The sequence below is a fragment of the Patiria miniata genome, unplaced genomic scaffold, assembly GCF_015706575.1.
Source record: "Patiria miniata isolate m_02_andy unplaced genomic scaffold, ASM1570657v1 HiC_scaffold_5, whole genome shotgun sequence".
Lineage (NCBI taxonomy): Eukaryota > Metazoa > Echinodermata > Asteroidea > Valvatida > Asterinidae > Patiria > Patiria miniata.
Genome location: NW_024037072.1, coordinates 1,883,252 through 1,893,580, shown reverse-complemented (window position 1 = coordinate 1,893,580; position 10,329 = coordinate 1,883,252). Strand labels below are relative to the sequence as shown.

At 40.1% G+C, this 10,329-nt stretch overlaps 1 protein-coding gene across 3 annotated transcripts; it reads left to right on the top strand.

The window, feature by feature from the left end:
• The first annotated feature begins 3,919 nt into the window (after positions 1-3,919).
• LOC119741186 lies at positions 3,920-9,344 on the top strand. 3 transcript variants are annotated; one of them, XM_038216901.1, is made up of 4 exons: positions 3,920-4,051; positions 6,556-6,668; positions 7,744-7,962; positions 8,388-9,344. In XM_038216901.1, exons 2-4 carry the CDS (start codon positions 6,591-6,593, stop codon positions 8,412-8,414), a joined length of 324 nt encoding a protein of 107 aa, XP_038072829.1. In that variant the 5' UTR covers positions 3,920-4,051; positions 6,556-6,590; the 3' UTR covers positions 8,415-9,344. The 3 variants fall into 3 exon arrangements, with proteins under 3 accessions (XP_038072829.1, XP_038072828.1, XP_038072830.1); XM_038216900.1 differs by having other exon boundaries at positions 3,925-4,051; positions 6,543-6,668; XM_038216902.1 differs by having other exon boundaries at positions 3,936-4,051; positions 6,553-6,668.
• The last annotated feature ends 985 nt before the right edge of the window (positions 9,345-10,329 follow it).

The window sequence follows — 10,329 nt, the reverse complement described above, 5'->3', positions numbered from 1 at the left end:
AGTACATGCATCACGCACGCTTATTTTGACTGCGCGATATGACTGGCGTTGTGCATATGGTGTGCACGACCTGAATTTTAAAGATTTATCGACCATAAATATTTTGACAATAATTAAGGTCAGTTTTAATCACATTTTGTAGTCATTTTTTTTTAAAAAGCTTTCGTAGTGCAATGGAAATAGTTCAGGCTGAAATTCGCAATTGAATACCGCCATTCAATCAGCACAAAAAAAAATTGGCAAAAAAAAAAAAATACCGACCTACCGACCCTATTTTTGAAAAACATGTATAATCGGCAGCACAACTATTTTTTGGGGCCTAATTTAAAACCCCTTGCATTTTTTCCAAATCGTGATTTGGCCGGCGTATGCTACTTCGGACCCATTTTACTGCCTCAACCCTTTAAACAGCCGCAGCTATAATTTTGTCTTTTAACCCTTGCATTTTTTCCAATTTTGGCCAAAAGAAATCAAATTTCTTCAAACTTGCTGGAAAGATGCCGATAGGACCCTAGAACACATTTCAGTGCGATTTCTGGACAGATGTGCTTTTCAAAATGAAAGTTGGACGAAAATTTGGGGTAAAATCAGTCAAAATTTAGGATATTTTCTCTAAAAATCCATTATTTTTGTCCGAATCTGCAAAATATTGGGTGTGTGAAGGTTGATTGATGCTCCTCTTACCTCTAAAGGAATTTCTGCATCGTTTGGAGAAAAGTCATTTTTTTAGGCCAAATTTCACCAAAAAAGTAAGGCTAACCCCTTGCATTTTTTCCAATTTTGGCCAAAAAATCAAATTGCTTCAAACTTGCTGGAAAGATGCCTAAAGGATCCTAGAACACATTTCAATTCGATTTCTGGACAGATGTGTTTTTGAAAATGAAATTTGGACGCAAATTTGGGGTGAAATCAGTCAGAAATTAGATTTGTTTTTCTCTAAAAATCCATGATTTTTGCCCAAATATACAAAATATTGGGTGTTTGAAGGTTAATTGACGCTCCTCTTACCTCTAAAGCAATTTCTGCATCGTTTTGAGAAAAGTCATTTTCTGGCCAAATTTCATCAAAAAAAGTAAGGCTAAGTAAGTAAGGTCATGATATGTTACCCAGAATGCCATCCCCACTTCCTTCACAAGATTCTGTGAATGGCATCAGCCCTTAATTCCCGGCCCAGCGCCCTAGCCCCTGTTTGCGGGGCGGGGTTACGAGCGAAGCGTTATTGTACGAAACATAAAATATGGACATCGTGAATAGGGCCCCCTAGTGTAATGTGGTGTCCTGGTTAATGTTGTTTTCATCTACGTTTAAATGTTTGTTTTTGGTTCTTTATAGAATTAAGGATGAGAACGTACTGTTCACATAATTTTTGAGGAAAGAAATCCGTAAAAACAAATTATCGTTTTATTTCTAAAGACGTGATACTGTTGAAATAGTAGTGACGGAGTTGAAAATCTGTATATCTGTCCAAATACGAAATAGTAGAAGTCAGGCGCGGATCCAGAGGGGGACGAAACACCCCCCCCCCCACCGGTCAGACACACACGAAAAATAAATAAATTTTAATCAAATATAATATTGACACGGTCCGCCTGTCCTCAATAATCGGATATAAATATCTAAGGTGCCCGGACCAACCCCCCCCCCCCGGCAAAAAATCCTGGATCCGCCCCTGAATGCACCCGATAGCTCAAAAAAGCCTGCATAATAATAGTGTTCACTGTTGCGTAACTCTAAGTACATTTAGCACAAGATGTTTAATTTCCCGTCGTCAAACACCAACGGTACCTTAGCTTAATCGGTAAGCTCTGCGGCTGGTACTGTCCGTGAGTTCCAGGTTGGCGCCTTCGTACAGGTTCAGGGCATGTGGTCCACTCGGAGGATCAGGGCTTAGGGTGCCGCCCTGTTCCTCCCTTAGCTCTTTGCTTTTACATGGCGCCTGGCCCTCCGGGGTTACATGGATGGACAGGGAAGGAAGTGTGTATTGGCCGGGAACACCGAGATCCCAGAAGAGAGCTAAGGGGTTGGCTGGGGCATTGTCATGGCTCAGACCGATCCCTGAATGCTTGGCTAGCACATAACTTTTTGATTTTTTTTAATCCTCTATTTTTTTTTTTAACTTTGCTTTAGTTGGATATTTACATCTGCCCGGCAGGTCTCCGGTAGTATTTCAAAAGGAATCAAAAGTATAGGTCGTGAATCTATGAATATTAAATAATAATTATTATCAAAATTAAGTTTCGTTCGATCAATATGACTACGGTAACCGTTCATTTTACGTCAATTGGTAAATTTTGTAGAAGTTAAAAAGAATCCAAAAAAATTCGCCCAAAATTGTGGCTTCATAAAAATGTTTTATTTTTAATGCTTGACATCGACATGAGCTGATGTTTTTGGTTCAATTAATTAATTTGGATTTTCAAATTAAGAGCGGGATGCTCGGATCCTTATTCGTTTTGAATAGTGTGCGCAATTTCTGAACTGGAGCGCGCAATTTAAAGCCAACTTTTCAAACTGTGTAAAGGCCTGCAAACTAGCTGGATATTTTTGTTCCTACTTTCCCGATATCTTTGGCGCCTATTTTACCCAGTAGCGCACCCAGGATTTAACCTAGGGGGGGGGGGGGGGGGGGGGGGGGGGGTGCTCAAAATTTTGGGGTTTTTTTCAAACAAATTGGGTGGCTTTTTGGGGGGAGGGGGAATATTTTGACGTTGGTGGCGCCACTTACACCCCTATTATAATACTCGAAAATGTGCCACATACACATCGGTCAATTCGTGGACCAAAAAAATGACCCCCCCCAAAAAAAAATATATTAAAAATTAACAACCTCTACGAGTGGGAGGGGTCAACCCCCCCCCCCCCACCTTGGGTGCGCCACTAATTTCACCCACCCGGTCAGTGGCACAGCGGTAGAGGGGTGTTTGCGGAGTGGCAAATTGCAAACTGCTAGCTACAGATTTTAAGAGCGAGCCAGGCGGGGACGTGCGAAGAAAAATCGAGCCGGCGACTTCGGCCGGTGGTAAAAAGCTTGTCTCGTCAGTCGGCGCGGCAGGGATGAAGTCTCAAGTACTGAAGAATTTGAGGGCATGCAAATCGTGATTTGGCCGGCGTATGCTACTTCGGACCCACTTTACTGCCTCAACCCTTTGAACAGCCGCAGCTATAATTTTGTATTTTAACCCTTGCATTTTTTCCAATTTTGGCCAAAAAAAATCAAATTTCTTCAAACTTGCTGGAAAGATGCCCATAGGACCCTAAAACACATTTTAATTCGATTTCTGGACAGATGTGCTTTTCAAAATGAAAGTTGGACGAAAATTTTGGGTGAAATCAGTCAAAAAATAGGATATTTTCTCTAAAAATCCATTTTTTTTGTCCGAATCTGCAAAATATTGGGTGTGTGCAGGTTGATTGATGCTCCTCTTACCTCTAAAGGAATTTCTGCATCGTTTTGAGAAAAGTCATTTTTTGACCAAATTTCAACAAAAAAAGTAAGGCTATTAAGTAAGTAAGGCGAATAGATTCAATTTGCCAAGTTTGACAAAAGGATGTATCTTCTCGCGGGAAAATAGGCAGGTTTGTCTATGAAGTTGGTAGATACGAATTTCTTTTTGTGACTTAAGAAGCAGGATTTCTTATGTTTGCACTGCGAATTTTTTTTTAATGCAGGACTTTGTGTATTTGTAAAAATATAAAATGTATTTATATATAAAATTATTTTAACATGATGATCTTTAAACTGAACAAAAAAAACCATATACATTGAAATACTAAAAATTAGGCCTAAATAAAACAAGTCCTTGTGGAGGACGCGTGACGGTGACATCTTCGAGCAGCGAATTGGACCATCCAGGGCGGGCGGGAGGGGCTAGCATTGTACCGCACCCCGCGCAGTACAGTGCACCCCTTCAGGCTCAAGTCCATCGTTGAGGGCGCTGTCGATTACTATAGCAACACGTTATGCATGCAGTAGCGCCGGTGGCGTAGGCCTGTGTGTGTCAGTATCTTCACTTCTTACTAAGTTTTGCCGGAACCGTATCGTTTGAAAAGTGTAAGTAGGTTTTTTAATGCCTCTAGTGATTGTACTTTAATGTTTAAATTCATCGGTATTTTCTGCAGTACTAGTACTAGTAGGCCTATGTTGACGAAGTTGAAACTCGGACCGTTGCGGAGGAAATGGGTCAACTCGTACCCGAGTTAACTCGTACCCGAGTCAACTCGTACCCCAAAATTGACACCCAAGTCAAGTCGTACCCGAGTTAGGTCGTACCCGAGTCAAGTCGTACCCCAGTCAACTCGTATCCGAGTCAAGTCGTACCCGAGTTGACTCGTACCCGAGTCAACTCGTACCCGCAGCTCAAAATAGTTGCCTATTTTCGAAAAGAAAATCAGTGAAACGAACGGAAGATCGGAGGGATATGGCCGGGTTGTCCGTGCACGGTGACATCGTTTGTGCAGAGCCTGTGCGCGCACTCGCTGGTCAACGTGGTCGTACCGTGCACGGTGACATCGTTTTTGCCGGGCCCGTGCGCGCACTCGCCGGTCCACGTGGTCGTCCGTGCACGGTGACATCGTTTTCGCCGGGCCTGTGCGCGCACTCATCGGCCAACGTGGTCGTACCGTGCACGGTGACATCGTTTTTGCCGGGCCTGTGCGCGCACTCATCGGCCAAAGTATGCATGCTTTTATCAATTTATTTTATTTTTATATTACAGATGGTTTTCGATGAACCATTTTCTGCTGCTCAAACCGATCGATCGGATGGTCTGTCACACAGTTCATGATGAATCGAATCGGATGTCAAGTTTCGAGGACGAAACCCGATTAGCTCAGTTTTGTTTAAGATAATAAAACTTTCTCTTGCACTTGAATTACAATTTGCTAAGGTCAAACAATCTTTCACACCCAAGGATCAACTAACAAATTGGTCCCCTAAAACTTATAGAAAGAGCATCTCTGAATGAAACGAGCCACCATTTTCCTTTATCGTGTTTACTTCCTTGATGCCTCAAATGTAAACAAATAATTAAAAATCCTACATTTCTGTTACCAAAATAATATTCTAGTTGAACTTATCGCAGAAACTTTATTTAAGCTGCACAAGATTTTTTTACATTTACCGAACTAATTGTACAAAAAATGACCAACATATTAAAGAATCATTATAAATTAAATAACGATGTCCGTGTGACTCTTTTAAGTTTCCTGTAATATATTTTCTCTTCAGATTTGTACTTTCAGGGCCCCAAATCTTCCCAAAGAGATTTGTGCCATGTGCAGTTTTTATTCAATAAATGATGCCAAAAATGGAGTGAGTGAACGTTGAAAAATATTACTTTTACATTACAAAATTCATTTTTTAATATCAGCTTTCTTTAAAAAAAAAGAGGTCTTAAATACTAAATTCGTAAAAAGAAAACTATGCCCTTAAAACACGTTCGACCGAACAAAAAAAAGACGTAGCAGTTCGCACTGTCACTACGCAATCTCAGTGATCCAGGGTCTCTGAAAAAAGAAAGAAAAAACATCATTACTAAGAGAAAATACTACACAAATTTTAAAATAACACATCTGATGATCTGGATGAAAAGTGAAATTTACCGTTTATCAGCGAGGGCTCCGTCGACTCGCGAGTACCACACTGATGCCGTTTTGAAAATGTTCTCCGCGCGGTACCCGTCCGTTCGCGATGAAACCCTTGCCGATGAACGGTACATTTTCCCTTTTCATCCAGATTGTGATCAACATTTGATACCACCGCCTTCAACTAATCCTTGAACTTTATTTGTATTTCTGGCGGCGTAACTACTATTTCTCAGTCGCCGTTTTTGAGGGTAAAATCGGAAGTTTTGTTAACCATCCATCCGTACTTCCGAACTAAAAAGGAGGGGAGTACGAGTTGACCTGGGTGCGAGTTGACCCGGGTACGAGTTGACTCGGGTACGAGCTAACCTGGGTACGAGTTAACTCGGGTACGAGTTAACTTGGGTACGAGTTGACTCGGGTACGAGTTGACTCGAGTACGAGTTGACTCGGGTACGAGTTGACTCGGGTACGAGTTGACTCGGGTACGAGTTGACCCAAAATCGTTGCGGACTCCGAGTCCTGTCCACTCAAATGGGCGGGGCCGAGGGGGGGGGGGGGTATCAAAAGATAAGTGCATTAGTGTTAGACTGTTACTAGTGTTAGTGGTACTTTAGGGCATAGGACTGGATCATGTGATTTTGAAAGGAAAGCCGTAAGAAAAAAGGAAGATGATAAAGTTGGATTCTGTTCATTTCTAAATTGCAATTTGCAGCCGTAGAAACATATTGTCACTGTCCCAGAAAAAAACTGTGCATGTGTGACTAATGTTAACATGCACATAACGTGAACCCCTTTTCAAAATCTTGGCTGTATCTCAAAAAGTGGACTACACTTTGCCACCATAGGCATCATTTCTAGTTTATTTTTAATAATATTCTTGTGTGTCCTGTATTTTGCATTTGGAAGTGGACTGTGTGCTGTTTAGGCCTAAATCTATTTTCTTTTATATCCTTCCCTATAACCTAGTAGTACTTGGAAGAGTTTCAGATAGTTTGCCCACCAAGATGGCTGCCTTGCACTGGGAGGCTCAGCGGAAACAGGGCGTGGTCGACAAGAGGAGTAAATTTGAACAAGAACGGCAGGTTTGTATTGTCGCATCTTTGCTAGCTGAAAAGGCACTTAGGCGAAGGAAAATTTAGTGGTGTACAAAATGTGTCCAACAAAAAATCCTTCAGGGACATATTGGGCTAACCCTGTAAGCACAGAGTCCTTAGATACGGTATGAGAAAAAACTGTATGTTTTGGCAATGTTTAAAGGTAGAGTTGATCTTTTGCAGCTATCCAAAAAAGTAACTGACCAAATTATTGTTAAAAAGCTTACTTGGTTTAAAGATAGTAATGGCACTAAACTCCCTGTGAAATTATTCCTTCTGGCATGCTGTCATTTTGAAGAAAACAAGAAAAGAAGGTCATTTTCAAAGATGGGTCAAGCGATGTATTTTTGGAAATTTCTGTAAGTACATGTAGTTGGTTTTTAATTGGGAGAATGCGTGAGTGGGTGCGCACAAGCATTGACACGACACATATACGCGGTTACGCGCACGGTTAATGCTTTAATTCATCGGTTCAGTTTTCAGTGCAATCAGTGAATTAAAATAACCTTAAAACTTATCGGGGGGGGGGGGGGGGGGGTGAGGAGGGGGGATTCGATGACAACACTGCCCAGGACTAAAATTGTGTTACACCCCAACTATGGCATGATCCCAACTACTCTTAGGATCATCTCAACTACAGTAAGGACTTGCCCAAGTATTGTTGGAACTTTCCCAACAGTACTTTCTGTGCCAACTATAATTGGGATCATTCCTGTAGTCGGGGCATAACAATTGCATTCTGGGCCCAATTTCACAGCGCTGCTTAACAGTTAGCAGAAAAGTTGTGCTTAGCATAGCAGAAAAATTTGCTAACCTTAAGCACTATTTCACGGCGTGTGTGTGCTAACGGTCGCGCGTACATGGAGATTTCTATTGTTACGTCACTGAGTTAAGCAAATTTTTCCTCTGAAGTAAGCGTGCCTTTTGCTGTGCTTATGCTTATGGTCTCTGTGAAATAGACGAAGGCTCTGTTAGCAGAAAATCGTGTGCTTAGCAGCGCCATGAAATTGGGCCCAGATGTCAGCTCAACTTTTCAGCTTATTTTCCCCTCTCATTCCCGCAGGAGCAACTTAAACTTCTGCAAGAACAAAACCAGAAGGAGCTACAGGAGAGGCAAGCCAGACAAGGCTCCAGTTACGAGAAGCAGCTGAAGAAACTGATCAGTCAGAGCGGTCGGTGCCCGCGAGGCGAGTACCATCAGAACAGGGATGTAGAACGGCGACAGGAATTCTATGAATCTACCAAAGGTGACCACAGTGCCAAGATACAACTACGATATAATGTAAGTCCTTCTTACTGGCGTTTGTTGTATAGTACAAATTATACACACCTTGTGCTGGTTCTTCATCCTGGTTGGCTGAAACATGGTCATGTGTGGTTCACTAATATAGGTTAGTGCATGCAATTTGCCTCAGCGTGAACTAGACGCGCTGCAAGACATCGCGAGTGCGTAATTTCCGGAGTATAGTGCTCGATCAGGCACTATACTCACATTTTTAAAACTGATTATAGCGCCCTCTCAAAATCTCAAAAACTGACTGTAGGGAAACTAAAAGCGTTCCTTTAATTGTTGAATTGCATATATAGTTGAATTGCTTACAACTTAATTGATGAATTAAAACAATTTAATTATAAAACCCTGAAAAGTGTCTTTTCAGAAAACTGTAATTTTGATTATCAATATTGCCTTTGTCGTTTCCATTGCAGGATATAAACTTTGCCCAGCAGTGGTAACACAGCATACCTTCCAGCATGATGGATGTGATCACAACGTGCGTACAACTATTAACATGACCACACAATTGGTATTACTTCAATTCAAAGAGGCATTTTTGCAATATGTAAGTTTTGTAAACGTTTATTTTTGTCATCAGGATCAGCTGTAAAGAAAAGAGTCGACTTTTTATGTGGGTTTTGATCGAGCTGTGTATTTGTAAATTTTACATGTTGATATGAGTATTGAAGGGAAGCATTTAATAAGAGTAGACGTTTCATTGGTATTTTTGTAGACCTTCAAATTGTAATGTATTTTCTATCAAACACTGACATTTGGATTTGTCCAACTGGATTTGAAGTCCATTAATTTTATGAAAAGACATATTTTGACGTCTTTCAATTGAGCAATTATGACAACAATAAACGAAGAGTTGGTGTCAATCACCGTCCTTCCATCAAAATCTTGAGGATTAAAAAATACACTCGGAAAAAGTGAATACATTGTAGCCAGAAATTTGGAAGGAAATACTTCAGAAGATTCTGTTAACAAAAAAATCAGACCCTTGTCCTCGATTATATTAGGATGACCACAACCTGTGCTACTATTGTAAAATTAAGATTTTATGAAATCATGGGAGAGGGAGGTAGATTGATCAGCACTACAAATAGCTAATTTGTAATAACAATCAATAAATAGTACATGTACCAAAGGAAATAGTAAAGCTCCGTTAAAACAATGTACGTTGTGTATAATTGTAAATATGCATTCATGCAGTTGCAGTGTTAACAGATGTCATTTAAAAGCTGTGCTCAGTTTTGTATTCACAATTGTATGTATTTTTATTTGTCGAGGTATTATGCAATGTAACCATTTTGTATTGGATGTTGTTTTACTCCCTTGTAATGGCTGTGTGGCTTTTATTATCATAATAAACTTTTGACTTGAATCGTGACATAAATACTTGTTTTTATTGGGAAAGAGTGAACTTTTCCAAATGATTCCTTTTGCTGCTTCATCATTACCAAACTTGCTGGACTACAGTCGACTCTCGTTAGTACAAACTCTCTTACAACATAATTCTGGTTATAGTGAACACTCAGCCTCGGTCTGGACCGTGCATGTATGTGCACAATGAATGGGACCGGCACACCTCTTAATACAAAATTCTGTTATAACAAACATTTTAGCCAGGTCAAGCTGAGTTTGTAATTAACTACAGGAGTCGACTCTAATCGCTGTTATCACATTCAAATTAGTAAGAAGGGAAAATTGAAGACACTGCATAGTACTGCTTTCGGCTGGCATTTTTAATTCTAGCAAAGCACCTGAAATGACAATGACAGTAAAGGGTTGAATACTTGTTTTTTGTGTAAGCATTTAAAAACAAAATACAATGTACGTGTATAAAATTTGAAAAATGAAGTACACTAATCCTTGCATATTCATTACAAATAAATGAATACAAAATTTCAAATACAGTATGTAAAAATCCAATACAAAAGGCCGGTCATGTTCAATGCTTAAACATGTACACTGTATTATACACATTGCTAAAAGGTAACTGCACCAAAATGAATCATGCACCTTCAAATAATTATTTTTCTCTGTATCAATTATCCTTTTTTAAGGAATTTAAAGTTGAACAAAGAAATTGATTGAAGTGGAGTTTGAACCTGTGACCTCCGGATTGCTCTATTTTGGCGGTTCCCCAAGTTTTGTCGTTCAGTCACTCCATCTTTTTTTTTTCTTTGGGAAAAAATGAGACTGGAGCCTGTATTATCTTCAAAACATTCCAAGATGAAGAAAAGGATTTGATCGGAATTTGCATGCTTTTGAAGAGAAATAATCCCTTTCCATATAATCACAGCGTTACCATTTTGATTAGTGCTTCAACCTTTTGAGTAGTCTATGAATACAGCAAAGGTCTATGAT